At 37.6% G+C, this 18,073-nt stretch overlaps 4 protein-coding genes across 4 annotated transcripts in view; 1 reads left to right on the forward strand and 3 right to left on the reverse strand.

Annotated features, from left to right (window-relative positions):
* LOC143016493 (uncharacterized) overlaps nt 1-11,003 on the forward strand; it is a 31,231-nt gene extending 20,228 nt beyond the window's left edge. The window contains exons 65-87 of the mRNA XM_076170859.1: nt 298-360; nt 706-753; nt 1,035-1,097; nt 1,637-1,699; nt 2,344-2,406; nt 2,505-2,549; nt 3,644-3,706; nt 4,351-4,413; nt 4,512-4,556; nt 5,287-5,352; nt 5,568-5,674; nt 5,761-5,819; nt 5,912-6,054; nt 6,158-6,382; nt 6,826-7,035; nt 7,123-7,263; nt 7,361-7,539; nt 7,875-8,051; nt 8,143-9,531; nt 9,624-9,665; nt 9,753-9,812; nt 9,927-9,993; nt 10,070-11,003. Coding sequence (XP_076026974.1) covers nt 298-360; nt 706-753; nt 1,035-1,097; nt 1,637-1,699; nt 2,344-2,406; nt 2,505-2,549; nt 3,644-3,706; nt 4,351-4,413; nt 4,512-4,556; nt 5,287-5,352; nt 5,568-5,674; nt 5,761-5,819; nt 5,912-6,054; nt 6,158-6,382; nt 6,826-7,035; nt 7,123-7,263; nt 7,361-7,539; nt 7,875-8,051; nt 8,143-9,531; nt 9,624-9,665; nt 9,753-9,812; nt 9,927-9,993; nt 10,070-10,140 — 3,452 coding nt within the window. The 3' untranslated portion in view covers nt 10,141-11,003. The remainder of the gene's footprint in view (nt 1-297; nt 361-705; nt 754-1,034; nt 1,098-1,636; nt 1,700-2,343; nt 2,407-2,504; nt 2,550-3,643; nt 3,707-4,350; nt 4,414-4,511; nt 4,557-5,286; nt 5,353-5,567; nt 5,675-5,760; nt 5,820-5,911; nt 6,055-6,157; nt 6,383-6,825; nt 7,036-7,122; nt 7,264-7,360; nt 7,540-7,874; nt 8,052-8,142; nt 9,532-9,623; nt 9,666-9,752; nt 9,813-9,926; nt 9,994-10,069) is intronic.
* Nucleotides 11,004-12,151: 1,148 nt separating this feature from the next.
* Nucleotides 12,152-13,150, reverse strand: LOC143016482 (trace amine-associated receptor 1-like). The gene has a single exon (XM_076170842.1). The coding sequence runs from the start codon at nt 13,148-13,150 to the stop codon at nt 12,152-12,154; it is 999 nt and encodes a 332-aa protein (XP_076026957.1).
* Nucleotides 13,151-14,467: 1,317 nt separating this feature from the next.
* Nucleotides 14,468-15,406, reverse strand: LOC143016498 (trace amine-associated receptor 1-like). The gene has a single exon (XM_076170864.1). The coding sequence runs from the start codon at nt 15,404-15,406 to the stop codon at nt 14,468-14,470; it is 939 nt and encodes a 312-aa protein (XP_076026979.1).
* A 1,713-nt stretch (nt 15,407-17,119) lies between these two features.
* Nucleotides 17,120-18,073, reverse strand: LOC143016499 (trace amine-associated receptor 1-like). The gene has a single exon (XM_076170865.1). It carries the CDS (start codon nt 18,071-18,073, stop codon nt 17,120-17,122), a length of 954 nt encoding a protein of 317 aa, XP_076026980.1.

Below are 18,073 nucleotides of genomic sequence, written 5' to 3' on the forward strand. Positions count from 1 at the left end.
GTAACTACGCTTATCTACACCATGGTACAGAAAATAAAGTTGCTGTTTTTTTTAAATGGGATGAGACATTGCTGGTTAAAATGCAAAACGTTTTCAGTAATGTTAAACAATGAGTTCTTTTTTTTTTTAACCCAAGACCTTTTACAACATTGTTGGTTCTTCATCGCTAATCATTCCATGCACAATGACACCAACTGATACACTTTAAAACATACTTTAGGTATATTTGATTGAATAACTTTCTTCTGTTCTAAAATGTTACAGTGCTGCTTATGAAATGTTTTTTTTTTCCAACAGCTAATGCTACAACAACCATGAACACCACAATGACCACAACACCACCAGGACTTACGACAACAAGTAAGTCCTTTAAATGCCTGCATCTTCAGACATATAGCAATTACATACAGAGTGTAATTGCTTCTTTTAGATTTCACCACATCATTAACTGTGGAATTGTCTTTGGAGATTCTACAACAGAACAAACACAACAGTTACAAACAAAATACAAAATAACAAAATACTGTTTTCAGTAGTTTTTTTTCTTTGACACCAACTGCTACACTTTCAAACATACTTTCTCTTCCAATATCTCCCTGCAGCTCCTCTGGTCATTTATAAATATATATGATAAATTATACAATTAAATAACTTTTTTCGGTTCTAAAATGTTACACTGCTGCTTATGAAATGTCTTTACAACAGCTAATGCTACAACTACCATGACCACAACACCAGCAAATCATACAACAAGTAAGTCCATTAAAAGTCTGTATATTGTGACATTTGGTGTAAATGCTTCATTTACATGTCACCACATCATTAACTGTGAATGATCTTTGTAGATTCTAATGTTAAACAATGAGTTATTTTTTTTTTAACCCTAAACCTTTTACAACATTGTTTGTTCTTCGTCGCTAATCATTCCATGCACAATGACACCAACTGATACACTTTAAAACATACTTTAGATATATTTGATTGAATAACTTTCTTCTGTTCTAAAATGTTACATTGCTGCTTTTTTCCAACAGCTAATGCTACAACAACCATGAACACCACAATGACCACAACACCACCAAGTTTGACAACAATATGTAAGTCCTTTGAATGCCTGCATCTTCAGACATTTTGAGTGCAAATGCTTCTTTTAGATTTCACCACATTATTAACTGTGAATGGTCTTTGTAGATTCTTGTGTAGTAAGTTTTTAGAAATAAGTCTACAGGAAAATTGTGTAGAAAAAACATGCGCTTGATATGACAATACATAGTTACAAATACTGTTTTCAGTAGTTTGTTGCTTATAGTAACTATGGTTATTTAAACAATGGTAAATAAAAGTAACTGTTTCAGGTATTTTTGGATTGGATGCGACATTATTGGTTATAATGCAAAACATGCACAATACTTTTTTGTATAACCTAAGACCTTTTACAACATTGTTTGAACTTTATCACTAAAAATTCCATGCACAATGACAACATCTAATACATTTTCGAGCATATGTTCTTCTCCAATATCTCCCTGCAGCTCCTAAGGTCATTTATGAATATAAATGATAAATATATAAAAATGAATAACTTTTTTCTGTTCTACAATGTTACACTGCTGCTTATGAAATGTCTTTTCAACAGCAAATGCTACAACAACTCTGAGCACCACAACGACCACAATGCCAACAAATCCTACAACAATAAGTAAGTCCTTTAAGTTTAAACGTCTGTATATTGTGACATTTTGTGTAAATGCCCCATTAACATTTCACCACATCATTAACTGTGAATGATCTTCATAGACACTTCAACAGAGACAAACACAACAGTCACAACTACAGCAACACCAACAAGTCAGTTTTTAGAACTAAATTAAAGAGAAAAATATGATCCAGGAGCGCGAGGGACCAATGAAAGATTTAAAGGCCAGTGTAAGGCAGTTGAATGTGCACAGATGGTCTTCCCGTGTAAATTAACTTATAATATGAGATTTTGAGCTTTGTTTTGGTAAAAATATGACTTAAGAAAACTATTTTTACCTTCCTGAATAGTTTGAACTTTACACCAGATGTAGACAGGAGCACTGTGGACAGAAAATGTATCGCTTCCAGATACATTCATGAATGCTGTGGAAAGTTATTGGTATTAAAGTACAAACATATCATGTTCATTTAAGGGAAAACGGTTGGATTTTTACCTGTATTTTCATTTTTAATATTTTTTTCTCTAACACATGGAATCTCACAGGCCAGCTTGAACATTGCTGAGTCAGGGGAACGTATAAAATTTAATAACTTTTTTCTGTTCTACAATGTTACACTGCTGCTTATGAAATGTCTTTCTAACAGCAAATGCTACAACAACCATGACCACCACAACGACCACAATGCCAACAAATCCTACAACAATACGTTAGTCCTTTAAGTTTAAACGTCTGTATATTGTGACATTTTGTGTAAACCCTTCTTTAACATTTCACCACATCATTAACTGTGAATGATCTTCATAGACTCTACAACAGAGACAAACACAACGACTACACCAACACCAACAAGTAAGTTTTTAGAACTAAATTAAAGGAAAACATCTTGATATGACAAGAAATAGTTAAATATATTGTTTTCAGTAGTTTGTTCTTCTAACCCCCCACGCTAAATTACTATGTTAAACCCCCACGCTATGACAACACTCACAAAAAACTTCCATAAAACAGCCGCAAACGCGTTGCAACATGATATTTCACAACGGCAACACAGAAGTGTTTAGTTTCACACAACCACAGAGCAGAGCCCCCAAACATAAACTTTCTGCCAAGCCGGGCATTTACATATTCACATGCCAGCATATCGTTTTCGTAGCCATAACTCCGCCAAAATACCCAATAAATTAGCAATCTTACCCGCATTCAGAAGCTTGTTATGTCCTGAAACGACCGCCATCGAGATGGGGGCGCTCTCGCGTAATCTAACCCGGAAGCAACATCATTCAGCCGGCATAGAACTGATACGAAGAAAAATTGTCCAATCACTTTGAGTAAATACTACTCCGTCCCACCTACTCCAATTTGATCGATGGTGGTTTTATCCAATAGTAGAGCTTCTAAGCTTTAGCTCGACACCTTGTTTGCGTCATTTGGCCAATCCTTGACGGAGAAATGAAGCCGGAGCGCGAGTGATTAATGGAAGATTTAAAAGGCGGAGTAAGGCAGTTGAATGAGCACAGACGGTCTTCACGTGAAAATGAACTTATAATATATGAGTTTGAGCTTTGTTTTGGTAAATATATGACTGAGAATTTTTTTTTTACTTTCCTGAATAGTTTGAACTTTACACCATCAAGTCACAGAAAATGACAACAATTTAGTCAACCTTCAATCAAATATGATCCACTGGGTGAAGATGGCTGAAAATGGGCACAGATGTAGACAGGAGCACTGTGGACAGGGTTAGATATTGATATTCAAGTACAAACATGGAAAAACGGTTCGATTTTTACCTGTGTTTTCATTTTAATATAGTTTTCTTACAAAACACATAGAATCTCACAGGCGAGTTTGAACATTGCTGATTAAGGGGAAAGTATAAAATTTAATAACATTTTTCTGTTCTACAATGTTACACTGCTGCTTATGAAATGTCTTTTCAACAGCAAATGCTACAACAACTCTAAGCACCACAACGACCACAATGCCAACAAATCCTACAACAATAAGTAAGTCCTTTAAGTTTAAACGTCTGTATATTGTGACATTTTGTGTAAATGCCCCATTAACATTTCACCACATCATTAACTGTGAATGATCTTCATAGACACTTCAACAGAGACAAACACAACAGTCACAACTACAGCAACACCAACAAGTCAGTTTTTAGAACTAAATTAAAGAGAAAAATATGATCCAGGAGCGCGAGGGACCAATGAAAGATTTAAAGGCCAGTGTAAGGCAGTTGAATGTGCACAGATGGTCTTCCCGTGTAAATTAACTTATAATATGAGATTTTGAGCTTTGTTTTGGTAAAAATATGACTTAAGAAAACTATTTTTACCTTCCTGAATAGTTTGAACTTTACACCAGATGTAGACAGGAGCACTGTGGACAGAAAATGTATCGCTTCCAGATACATTCATGAATGCTGTGGAAAGTTATTGGTATTAAAGTACAAACATATCATGTTCATTTAAGGGAAAACGGTTGGATTTTTACCTGTATTTTCATTTTTAATATTTTTTTCTTTAACACATGGAATCTCACAGGCCAGCTTGAACATTGCTGAGTCAGGGGAACGTATAAAATTTAATAACTTTTTTCTGTTCTACAATGTTACACTGCTGCTTATGAAATGTCTTTCTAACAGCAAATGCTACAACAACCATGACCACCACAACGACCACAATGCCAACAAATCCTACAACAATACGTTAGTCCTTTAAGTTTAAACGTCTGTATATTGTGACATTTTGTGTAAACCCTTCTTTAACATTTCACCACATCATTAACTGTGAATGATCTTCATAGACTCTACAACAGAGACAAACACAACGACTACACCAACACCAACAAGTAAGTTTTTAGAACTAAATTAAAGGAAAACATCTTGATATGACAAGAAATAGTTAAATATATTGTTTTCAGTAGTTTGTTCTTCTAACCCCCCACGCTAAATTACTATGTTAAACCCCCACGCTATGACAACACTCACAAAAAACTTCCATAAAACAGCCGCAAACGCGTTGCAACATGATATCTCACAACGGCAACACAGAAGTGTTTGGTTTCACACAACCACAGAGCAGAGCCCCCAAACATAAGCTTTCTGCCAAGCCGGGCATTTACATATTCACATGCCAGCATATCGTTTTCGTAGCCATAACTCCGCCAAAATACCCAATAAATTAAATAAAAAAGGTAGGTAGTCGAGGCAGGTAGTCGAGTGGGTAGAGCTTCCGCTTAAGAACCGGAGGGTTGCCGGTTCGAGTCCCTGCCGAGGTGCCCCTGAGCAAGGCACCGAACCCTCAATTGCTCCCCCCTCTGCGAAGGGTGGTAAATATAATGTAATGTAAGTCGCTTTGGATAAAAGTCACTGCTACACTTACTCTTAAGTTAATACGTACGTATATTGTGACAATTGTTGTTACGTCCCAACTACAGCAACGCCAACAAGTAAGCTTTTAGAACTAAATTAAAGGGGAAAAAACTATGGTTATTTAAAGTTTTTAAGACCTACAACATTTACAACATTGTTTGAACTTTATCACTAACCACTTCTGCTAATAAAATGTCCTTCCAACAGCTGATGCTCCAAGTTCTGTGACACTAACACCTTCTTCTGTTGCTCCTTCTGTGACTCCAGGGCCAAGTAGGTGTTTTTCATGATAGAATGGGACCAAAGAGGCTCCACATATCACTGCTATGTCTGCTGCCATATAACACATTGTATTATTTACATTAACTGATTAATGAATTGCTCGAAAGTTAATGTATAATTACGTTGATATAAATACAAGTCTACACTGAGTGTTGTCAATGTTTTGTATTATCAATGTTATTAATACAATCTCTCATCCAAAATAGAACTCAAGGTGGAACTATCAATGACATTAGACGAGCCTTACACTGAGGAATTAAGCGATCCATCAAGTGTTAAATATAAGGTTCTTAATGATAAGATTCAGCCAGTGGTAAGTGTGTTGTTGGCACCATTCAACATTCATTTTGCGATGTTTATGTCTGGATGGTGACATCATGAACCTTGTCTCACCTACAGTTACGTGAACAGTATAAACACATAAAGGACTTCATTAACGTTCTCATAACAGGATTCGGGTACAGTATCCTTTTGGCAATAACACAAATGTTCAGCAGGCTTCGATCCATGTACATTTCCTAATTTTACTTTTGTGTTTCTGTACAAACAGACGAGGCAGCATAATTACATTTTTTGATTTGGAGACAGGCTCCATTGATTTTGAACAAATTGGCATAGCAAATCAAGGAGTCAGAGAAGCAATGAAGCCTATTGCCACTGTTGTCAAAGATTCAGTTCATGGATTTTTCTACAGTAAGTCAGTAAATACAATACTGTACTACAATACTATTCTAAACAATCACAGTTTGTTCAATGGATTCACTTCTTCGCTGATTTTTTTTCTCTTTTTCACAAGGTCCCACTCCGATTACATTTCCAGAAACAAAAATTTATACTGGTACCAGCATAGTGCTGATGTGTGGCCCTCCTCCGAACAACTTAAATGTGGGTAAAATTTCCAGTTCCGAGTGGAAATTTAAAGGGAGAAAAATTGAAGGCCGGGGGAGGAGGAAAATCAGCTTTTCTTCCTCTGCTTCCACATCCAATCTCACAATTAACAACGTTATAATGGCTGACAACGGTAAGTGGCAGCTTACTTAGTTTTAATAAGAAATCAGCACTCACACCACCCTAAAGAGAAAGAAAGGGCTATAGTAAATGTTTTTTTCTGAATTTCTTGGCAAAATTGAATTGAAAATAAGATCTTCCCTGTGCCATGTTCCACAGTTCTACCATGTTTCATCAGATTTAATTCATAAAGTTGTGATTAATGCTATTAGAAAGCCAGTTAATAAAGTACCAAACAAATTACACAACCTGTGACATTGAGCAGCACGCTGATGTGATTTAACTATTTGATATCAAAGCATAGACAGTACTGATCAGTCAAAGTCCCACAGTTATGTTAATATAATCTATAACTGTAACTACATCAATAAGGGAAAGTTGAATCCTCAGTCTTTTATGAGTAAATTGATACCATTTTAAAAAAGAATCTTTAATACACATTGTATGTTATCACAGGGCCTTATGAATGTATTCTGATGACGGGCGCGATGAACTTTGTCCAACGAGGAGTTCTTCAAGAAGGAGCCATCAAACGTGCTCCCGTTGTGCAAGTGCAGACTCAAATTAATGTTCTATGCACTGAAGGAAAGGTACAACCACTTCAGTGTTGTGTTCAGTCACCCTATAAAGTCAAATGGTTTCAGGGAGAAAATGAATTGTCCTCAGGTAAGAATGATGGAATATTGTAAATTCTGCTCGTGCTGAAAATGCGTCTTTCTCCAACATGTCATCAGCACTGTTATATGTCAACAGATGTAAAAAAAAAACCCGATGAGTACTGCATCACACACAATTATACCCTGAGAGACTGCAAACCACAGAAAATTGAGTTCTTATGTAAAGTTGATGGATTGCCACAAAATGCAATCTTAACAATGATCCCTCTCATTGGAAGTAAGTGCAATATTTGATTCTATAATTCATGACACGGACCTCATGTCTCTTGTTTTCCAAGTCTGGTGCAACACTAAGTGACTATTTAACATTTTAGGTGCGAAATGTAATGGTCAACCCTATGGCGCTGGGCAAATAGGTAACAAATCAAGCATAGGATGCGGTCCTGGTCTGACAGGGAGCAAGACTGCTGTCTGTGAGGCAAACGGACAGTGGAAACTTGTGCAAGATACTTGTGTCGTAATAGCAATACAAGAATTTTTGATTGATTCTCAGGTACGTCACCTTTTAAATCTTAAATGTTACAAATGAAAAAGGAGTGACACTGTTCTTTTGCATGTTTGTGGTGTTACATGTTGTACAATAGAGAATACGTAGGACAAAAGAGTCATGTCAACAGTTCGACTATCTGCTCAATGCCAGAAAACACGAATCTACCTGTGGTCTAAAGTTGGAATGTACAGAATATTAAAAGTGACTCTGACAGGGAAGGGTTGACTGGTTGCAGCGAGAGGGTAGAGTAGATCTTAGCTCAGTAGAAAATCATGAATACTTTGGAAATCGTACAAAAATATGGTGTCAAATGTTACTGTGTGTTTTCATTAATTCAGGATTTGGTGGCAGAGGAAGTGCCTGAATTTGTGAAGAATCTAACAGCTGTAATTCAGACAGAGAGCCTGCAAAGTGAAATTGCAAATTCAGCCATAACCATATCAGCTATTGTTGAGATCCTTAACACCATTTCAACCACCGTCAATGGATCTGAAGTAACTGAAAGTACAATGACAGTAAGTGGATATCAAACACTTGTGTTGGTGTAGTGAAGTAGCAAATCATGCAAAGCTGTGGGATGTAACAAGTATTTGTTTTTATCTGCAGGCTATATTACAGACAGTTGATGTCATCATTTCTGAAAGTGCAAGCGAGTCCTGGCAAATTCTGAATGCAAATGAAACCAGCAATGTCAGCTCAATATTCCTGGGTTCACTGGAGTTTCTATCCACTGGGTTGACCGGTGAATTTGACATAATGACTGAACGGATTCTCCTCAACAGAACCAGTTTTAACAACTCCTTCTATGCCGACCTGAACAACAGCATCGTCATCGACATCCCAGACACCAACCTCAGCAACGTCTTCATCACAACCATCACCCTTTTCTCCCTCAATTTGGTCATGCCAACACGCAACACCAACTTCTCAATGAACAGCAGCAATGAAACTGTCAACGACAACACCATTAATGCTGCTGTGGTCCTTGTCAAACTAAATGTGACAGTCCGCAATGTCTCTCTGAGCTTCGATAAGCTAAACAATTCCCTGGCTGTGAACCCACAATGTGTCTTCTGGAACTTCACACTCTTTGATGATCTGGGTGGATGGGATGATGAAGGGTGTACATTTGTCTCTGACATAAACAATACCGTAACCTGCAATTGCAACCATCTCACCTCTTTCTCAATTTTGATGTCAACTAGCATCCCGAAATCACTGAAAGACATTTTGGACATAATCACTTATATTGGTGTTGGGATATCTATTGGAAGCTTAGTCATATGTCTCATCATTGAAGGATTTGTTTGGAAAGTCATCACCAGAAACAGCACTGCCTTTATGCGCCATGTTTCCATTGTCAACATTGCGTTGTCTCTGTTAATTGCAGACATCTGTTTCATCATTGGTGCTGCCATTGCTCGTAACCCCCTTGAAAATCCAGAGGAGGACCATGAGGTTCCAGTTGGACCATGTAGCACTGCAACGTTTTTCATGCATTTCTTTTACCTCGCCCTGTTCTTCTGGATGCTCGTGTCAGGACTTCTCCTCTTTTACCGGACAATCATGGTGTTTTCCCACATGTCCAAGTCAACCATGTTGGCTATAGGCTTCAGTTTAGGTTATGGATGCCCTCTAATTATAGCAGTTATCACAGTTGCAGTTACAGCATCACAGAATGGTTACATCAGGAAAAATGAAGCTTGTTGGCTAAACTGGGATGAGACCAAAGCCCTTTTGGCCTTCGTGCTTCCTGCCCTGATGATAGTCTTTATCAATTTTTTAATCCTACTGGTGGTCTTGTTCAAAATGCTTAGAAGAGGAGTGGGAAATGCTATCCAGCCAGAAGAAAAGAATGCATTAATTGTCATTGCAAGATGTTTGGCCATTTTGACTCCTTTATTTGGACTGACCTGGTCTTTAGGAGTAGGAACTATGGTGGCACCAACAAACAAAGGGGTCCATATCGCCTTTGCATTCTTCAATTCATTACAGGTATTTGCATCACTCAAAATATGACGACTGACTTGAAATCAATAGGTTTAAAGTTACAACTGAGTTCAACAACAATCTCTCCTTTTCCACAGGGTTTCTTCATTTTGGTGTTTGGGACATTATGGGATTCAAAGGTATGTTTATTTTCTTAGCATCTCCTAAACAATGGTATCTGTATGAAACCTCTTTTGATCTTCACATGAATTTGGTTGTGCCTGTAGATCCGTGCTAAACTCTTCAGAAACTTACCTGCATCAAGCACTGGCTCCAATCAAACAAGAGTAAGTTATTTTTTCTATATCATAATCAGGGTATTTACAGTACATATTTATTTGTTGGTTCCCGTTTCCATACTGGAATATTATGGGTACGTATGTCCTCTCTCTCTTCTGTAGGTTACAGGTGGTAGAACTCCCTCTTCAAGTGGTTTCGATTTCATTAGGAGAATACGTGGAAGAAGATGTGAGTCGTTCGCTCATTTAGCCTCTTTCTCATTAATTAAATCTGTTGTTTTACCTACCGTTTGTTTTTCCAACAGATGTCTACCGTCTGTCACAAGCTGCAAACACAACCAGTACTGCTGCATCTGAGACCTACACCAATATCTGAATCAGTGCAACGATCTATGAAGAAATGTGTAATTCTTTCCTATTTGATGCACCTTTAGTCAGAAATAAGAATTATCCGCATATAATAAGAAATTATACAATGCTGTCTAATGTACAGCATGTTTGACAAGGTACATCTTACCAAGACACTTGTGAAAACAGGTGCAGCACGAGTGGTGACAATAAACAGCAAGATATGATACTTCAATATGAATGTATGGTAATGTAGTGTAATATCTGTGCTTAAGTTCAATGACACAATATCGTGAATGAAACTGAAGAATTATACCAAGAACTTGCCTCAATGATCTTACTTACTTACTTATGATCGCACTTATCAATTGTTGGTCGTTAGCAGTAGACAAGACATATTGCTAATCTAATGACAAACAGTTGCTTGCTTTTACATTCAGCTGACACAGAGCAACATTAGCAACTGATTTAAGGTATTTATGTCCACAGTACAATATTCACTCTCCCTCTAGTTTCTATACTCTTTGACGTATAACATGCTCTGTTTTCTTAACCAGATATAGACACTTTGTCATTCACAGCTCGGTTGCTAGCGTAGCAATATTTTACAGTTCTTTTGCTTTGTAAAGCTGCTGAGTTCAGGTGATTGTTCTCTTTGGATTCATCACCACAGCCACTATTTCACATTACACAGAGCCATATGATTCACGTAAAAAGATCAGCATGTTTAATTAAGAGATGAAAGAAAATGTTGCAATGAATGGAGTAATGAAATAATATTGATGTATTATGTTGCTTCACAGCCAGACTTCTAAAGTAAATTTGTTTGAAATGTACCTAATATGAAGTTTATTGCAAAAGTTGACAGGTGTTCTCCAAAATAGTTTATTTTTTTATGTTTAAATAAAATGCGTACATAAGACTAAGACTGAAAACCAGATTTGTTTTTTTCAAAAAACTTTGTGGTATGAAATCATTTAATTGATGACAAACAAGTTTTAACAGATTATTTTAGATGTCTCACTTCTCAATAACATATAATATATATGTATGTACAGGTGCAGCTCAATACATAAGCATCTGGTCTCTTCTCCATGATTGTGTCTCCTACTGAACCAGACTGAGAGACAATGGAAAGGCTCAGGAAACCTCAGCAGGTGATTTGAGTTAATGAGCTGATTAGAGTGAGACACTGTGGAGATACTAGATGGAACTTTATCTCTATATTAACATTTCTGAGAGACAGAGTTTGGGGTTTTCATGAGCTGTAAGACAGAATCATCAACATTAAAACAAACAAAGGCTTTGTGTGTAATGAATCTATAATATATGAGTTTCACTTTTTGAATTGAAGAACTGAACTGAACTGAACCTTTCCATGATATTCTAATTCATTGAGCTGCACCTGTAGAGAGAGAGAGAGGATGGGAATATATCAATCCTAAAAATGGGAAATTAGAATTTTGTTTATGTAAAATAACATTCTTTTCAAACTTTCTGCTGAGGTCACTGAACTCCAAATAGTAATATGAATGTGAATGAGGCAGAAAAATAATAAAATTAAGAAAAAAAGTGTGCAAATAGTGTAGAGATTCCAGATTCCTTTATACACATTGTATTGTATTAGGGTTGTTAATAAAAAAACAGGATTGGAGTACAATATCAACATCAACAAACCAGCAAACAGAGCTTGTGCATTTAAACAATAAGTGTTATTTATTTTATAATTTATATATATATATATATATATATAATTAGATTTAACACTTAACAACCTTACAATCTCTGCAGGGTCACATGTGTAACTAAGCATGCTTTGAGATAAGGCCTCCAGTCTAAAGGTATACAAACAAACAAACACATTAACACTGCCTTTCAAGCCAACAAGAGATCTTCCAAATCAGCTGTTCAGCAATATCCATGGAACGTGTGTGTGGGGGGGTTATAATATACACTATATTGACAGTTGTGCAAAGATATCTTTAACGTTCCAACAGTTAAAAATATGAACATGTGAATATTTCACTATTCCAAACCACTCAAAGCAGTTTTGAGTTTGCAAAATCGCCCTGAAATATTTTCCCAGAAATGATCATTCTGAAAGCTGATCTGAACCAGCTGTAAAAGAAAGCATAAATAAATGGATTGAGCATCGAATTCGACAAAGTGAGCCAGTTTAGTGCCTCAATCACAGAAAGTGGTGTTGAATTGTTGGTTAATGGCTGAAAGACAACACAAACAAAATAGGGAGTCATGCATAAAAGAAAAACTCCCATAACTATTGCCAGAGTTTTGGTGGCTTTTCTCTCCGTCCTGACGACCGTTGCTCCTGACTTTCTACTCTTACAGGTTGTGTTCTGGATGCTGCGAGCTTGTTTCTGCGCCACAAGGAAGATCTTCAGATAGATAGAGAGCATTATAACGGCTGGGAGGTAAAATGCGAGAACAGGTCCCATAATATTTGCCAACAGAACATCAACTGAACAACTACCTTCACATTTTCCTTGACTGTATCCTGCAATAATGATGGCACTTCCTATCATGACAGCCACACTCCAGCACACCAGGATCATGATCGCAGCAACACGATCATTTATTCTAACTGTATATGTCAGAGGTTTACACACTGCATAATATCTGTCAATAGAAATGCAGCATAAGTGTAGAATAGAAGAGGTGCACAGCGCCACATCAAAGCTGTCTCTTATTTGACAAAGAAAATGCTCCTGATACACACATGAGGTAACAGTGAAAGCCATGCTGAAAGGAAAAATCAAAATCCCGACGAGCAGGTCAGCAACAGCCAGAGAGAGGATGAGAGAGTTTGTAGGAGTGTGGAGCTGTTTGAAGTAACTGACAGAGATTATTACAAGAAGGTTTCCACATGTAGTCACAAGAGAGAAAAAGCCCAGTGAAATATAAATAACTAGACATTCTGCAGAAGGGATGCTTGCATGTTTGTAAGCGAAGTTATCTACTTCATAGCAGGGATGCATTTCAAAAGCAATATTAGTCGTTTTGTTAAATTCCTCTTCCATGCTTCGATGTTCCTGCAATCCATAAATGAAGAAAAATAAGGAGGAGGAAAGAAATCAGTTCATCTTAACCGTATATGAGTCTCACACCACATATACACAGGCAGAGGTTCATGTGTGTGCTTGGTCTTTATGTAGAACTTCATATCTTATCTTATCAGCCTCTGTCTCATTAACATAATATAATATTAAGTTGTCCAATCAAATCTAGGAAGTTGCATCCTGTGCGGATGACATATCAACAAAGTTTGAGAGAGAGAGAGAGAGTGTGTGTGTGTGTGTGTGTGTGTGTGTGTGTGTGTGTGTGTGTGTGTGTGTGTGTGTGTGTGTGTGTGTGTGTGTGTGTGTGTGTGTGTGTGTGTGTGTGTGTGTGTGTGCGTGCGTGCGTGCGTGCGTGTGTGTCACGGGGAATCACAGGGCAACAAAGGAGATCAAGAAAAACTGGTTTTATGATCACACACAAACATGCGGAAAGCAATCCTACATCTACAGGAAAATGGTGTAAACACAAATACTGGAGCTAAATAATACTCTGGGAACAAAAAACCAGCCTTACACGGAAGACTGCAACAAACGAGAACAGGGACCAGAATCACAAGAACAAAGCCACAATAGTAGACCGGAACAAGGGAACAAGGGAACAAGAGACGTGGAACAGACAAGGAAATGTAACGCATTGGCAAGAATCAGTGCAAAGACATTTAATCAAGATTAGATGGATTTAATTCTTTAATTGAGCATAATTTGAGATAAGGCCTCCAGTCCCAATAGGGGTACAATAACTATAACTATAGTTAGAGTTTGTGGTCGCTTTTCTGTCCTTGCTCCTGACTTTTTGTTCTGACAGGTTGTGTTCTGTGAGCTTGTTTCAGTGCCACAATCATTTAACATGTATTCTTCAATTCAAACTTTTTTTTTTAGACTGGAGAACTACAGTAACTGCGTTTATATTCCCAATCACACTGTTATATAGCTGTGCAGACTGCCGTTTGACTAATTAACCAACTTATTCTTCTATGGATGTAGGAATGGTCAGCTGCTCTGGTACAGCGCTTGTATGCAAAGAGCTTTCAATATGTTTAAATTGCCCTGATGGTGCACTTCGTTTTCTATACCCTCTTATAATCTGCAGGGTGTAACACAGGATGAACACACAGAGACAGATGAATACACCACACTACTCCACTTCACCTCAACTGCCAGTCTGCATGTCCTCAGACTGTAGGAAGAAACATTAATTCTATCCAGAAAGATTGAGTCCTTCACTGTTCTAACATGTATTATTATTGATTAGTATTATTATTGACACAACAAGAATAATCAAAGTTTTGAGTTTACAAAATCACCCTGAAATATCTTCCCAGAAATGATCATTCTGAAAGCTGATCTGAACCAGCTGTAAAAGAAAGCATAAATAAATGGATTGAGCATCGAATTGGACAAAGTGAGCCAGTTTAGTGCCTCAATCACAGCCAGTGGTGTCGACTCCTTACTTAAGGGTTCAAATACAATACAAAGAAAATAAGGAGTCAAACATAAAAGAAAAACTCCCATAACTATAGCCAGAGTTTTGGTGGCTTTCCTCTCCATTTTACTGACTGTTGCTCCAGACTTTGTGTTGTGGATGCTGCGAGCCTGTTTCTGCGCCACAAGAAAGATCTTCAGGTAGATACTCAGCATTATGATGGCTGGGAGGTAAAATGAGAAAACAGGTCCCATTATATTTGCCAACAGAACATCAACTGAACAATTACCTTCACATTTTCCCTGACTGAATCCTGCGACAATGATGGCAATTCCAATTAAAACAGAAACGCCCCAGCACACCAGGATCATGATCGCAGCAACACGATCATTAATCCTAACTGTATATGTCAGAGGTTTACACACTGCATAATATCTGTCAATAGAAATGAAGCATAAGTGTAGAATAGAAGAGGTGCACAGCGCCACGTCAAAGCTGTCTCTTAATTTACAAAGCAAATGCTCCTGATACACACACGAGGTAACAGTGAAAGCTATGCTGAAAGGAAAAACTAAAACCCCGACGAGCAGGTCAGCAACAGCCAGAGAGAGGATGAGAGAGTTTGTAGGAGTGTGGAGCTGTTTGAAGTAAATGACAGAGATAATTACAAGAAGGTTTCCGCATGTAGTAACAAGAGAGAAAAAACTGAGTGAAATATAAATAACTAGACATTTAGTAGAAGGGGTGGTTGCAAGTTTGTAAGAGAAGTTATCTACTTCATAGCAGGGATGCATTTCAAAAGCAATATTAGTCGTTTTGTTAAATTCCTCCTCCATTCTTCTATGTTCCAGCAATTCAGTTTACAATAAATGAAAGAATAATAAAGTTGTAATATCATAGAGGAGGACAAATCAGTTGATCTTAGCCATCTGTGCAGACTCCCATCATACCAAACACAACACATACACAGAGGTGTAGATGTGTGACTGTGAACTTCCTATTTATCAGCCTCCGTCTCATTAGGATAATTACTGTAAACTTACGTAGGAAACTCCATCCTATATGCAAAAACTATTTTTGACTAACAATGTGTGTGTGTGTGTGTGTGTGTGGGCGTGCAGGTGTGTGTGTCTACAAGTGCCATAACCACACCCTTGACCTTATTCTGGCTTATGGCATTGATATAGAGTAATTATTCGTTTTTGGACATAACCCTATTCTTTCTGATCACTACTTAATAACTTTAGAATTTATATTATTGGACTGGTACAACACTCAAACACTCAAACTCAAAGCATATAGGAAGGCCCTCTGTAATGCCAGAGCAGCATATTACTTGTTATTGAATAGAACAAAAACCGACCACGGTTTCTTTTCAGCACTTTAGCCAGGCTAACTAAGAGCCATAACTCTATTGACCCACATATCCCCATAAATATAAGTTGTAATGATTTCATGAGCTTCTTTGACGATAAAATTAGAAAAAATGTAAATGTATCACCTCTATGGTGAAGGAGTCCAGTCAATCAAATAAACTCCAAGCATGCCTGTTAGGGCCCTAACTGGGTGTGTCTTTCTCTCTCTGCTCCTCCCATCCAGGTAGCTGCTTTCCGGTGTCAGAGGCAATCAGCAGGATTGATCCCACCTGGAGAGGAGGCCTTGAAGCCGGCTTCTCCTCTCTGTTCCTTCTCTCGAACCTCCTGCACTGGCTGGTGCCTGGGCCCTATGAGTTTGTTGACTATGATGTTTGGCTGGTTTTGGTGAATTAAAAGTACCAACCTTTGTTTGAACCAAACCCTTTACTGTGTGCTCTCTCCTTTTTGTTATCATCAAGACGAGCCGTCATAACAATGCCTTGAGGATGTTGGGACCTGGATGTCCTGTAATTTTCTACTGCTTAACTTTTCTACTCCAAAACTCCTACACAAAGACAGTTTTGCCTAAATGTTGTAAATGTATTTGTGCCTTTGAAAAAAATGCCTTCTGTGACTTGGTTGGTTTGCATGTAAATACACACATATCATTATATACTAAATCAATGCAGTTTATACTCTATGTCTATGTCAAAGTGTAATCAAAACAGTATGTACCCACCTAAATATAATATCTATATCTCAAGCACTAGAGAGGAACATGAGCCTTTTGTTGGTGCAATCTATTTATTATGTATAGGCTTTATTTATGATGTATTAGGAATGTATCTGTATCTGATGAGGACACAGGCATTACCAATCAAACTGCTTGCAGATATTGCACAGTTTGGGAGTTATGACTGAACGATTTGACAATTTCATTTCATCTAAATAAAACTGACAACAAAGTACACAGTGTAGTATAAGTTTCTACAGACGGTTCCCAAATGAATATGACAATGGTAAAAATAAATTGTTACCATTGAAGGAAAGAGAGATCTCTGAGAGCTGCAACACCAGACATATTTTACTGCTGCAGATTTAACACAGATGTATCCAAAAGATTTCAGCTGCCAATTGTTTTTTTTGACTAAATCAAAGTTTGGAATTTGCAAAATCACCTTGAAATATTTTCCCAGAAATGATCATTCTGAAAGCTGATCTGAACCAGCTGTAAAAGAAAGCATAAATAAACGGATTGAGCATCGAATTCGACAAAGTGAGCCAGTTTAGTGCCTCAATCACAGAAAGTGGTGTTGAATTGTTGGTTAATGGCTGAAAGAAAACACAAACAAAATAGGGAGTCATGCATAAAAGAAAAACTCCCATAACTATTGCCAGAGTTTTGGTGGCTTTTCTCTCCGTCCTGACGACCGTTGCTCCTGAATTTCTACTCTTACAGGTTGTGTTCTGGATGCTGCGAGCTTGTTTCTGCGCCACAAGGAAGATCTTCAGATAGATAGAGAGCATTATAACGGCTGGGAGGTAAAATGCGAGAACAGGTCCCATAATATTTGCCAACAGAACATCAACTGAAAAACTACCTTCACATTTTCCTTGACTGTATCCTGCAATAATGATGGCACTTCCTATCATGACAGCCACACTCCAGCACACCAGGATCATGATCGCAGCAACACGATCATTAATCCTAACTGTATATGTCAGAGGTTTACACACTGCATAATATCTGTCAATAGAAATGAAGCATAAGTGTAGAATAGAAGAGGTGCACAGCGCCACGTCAAAGCTGTCTCTTAATTTACAAAGCAAATGCTCCTGATACACACACGAGGTAACAGTGAAAGCTATGCTGAAAGGAAAAACTAAAACCCCGACGAGCAGGTCAGCAACAGCCAGAGAGAGGATGAGAGAGTTTGTAGGAGTGTGGAGCTGTTTGAAGTAACTGACAGAGATTATTACAAGAAGGTTTCCACATGTAGTCACAAGAGAGAAAAAACTGAGTGAAATATAAATAACTAGACATTTAGTAGAAGGGGTGGTTGCAAGTTTGTAAGAGAAGTTATCTACTTCATAGCAGGGATGCAT

Source organism: Genypterus blacodes, unplaced genomic scaffold (genome assembly GCF_046128005.1).
Source record: "Genypterus blacodes isolate CSIRO-AG114 ecotype Tasmania unplaced genomic scaffold, CSIRO-AGI_Gbla_v1 ptg000233l_1, whole genome shotgun sequence".
NCBI classification, from domain to species: Eukaryota; Metazoa; Chordata; class Actinopteri; order Ophidiiformes; family Ophidiidae; genus Genypterus; species Genypterus blacodes.

Coding starts and splice junctions, on each gene's coding strand:
- LOC143016482 (XM_076170842.1), bottom strand. CDS start 13,150: ATGGAAGAGGAATTTAACAAAACGACTAATATTGCTTTTGAAATGCAT.
- LOC143016499 (XM_076170865.1), bottom strand. CDS start 18,073: ATGCATCCCTGCTATGAAGTAGATAACTTCTCTTACAAACTTGCAACC.
- LOC143016498 (XM_076170864.1), bottom strand. CDS start 15,406: ATGCATCCCTGCTATGAAGTAGATAACTTCTCTTACAAACTTGCAACC.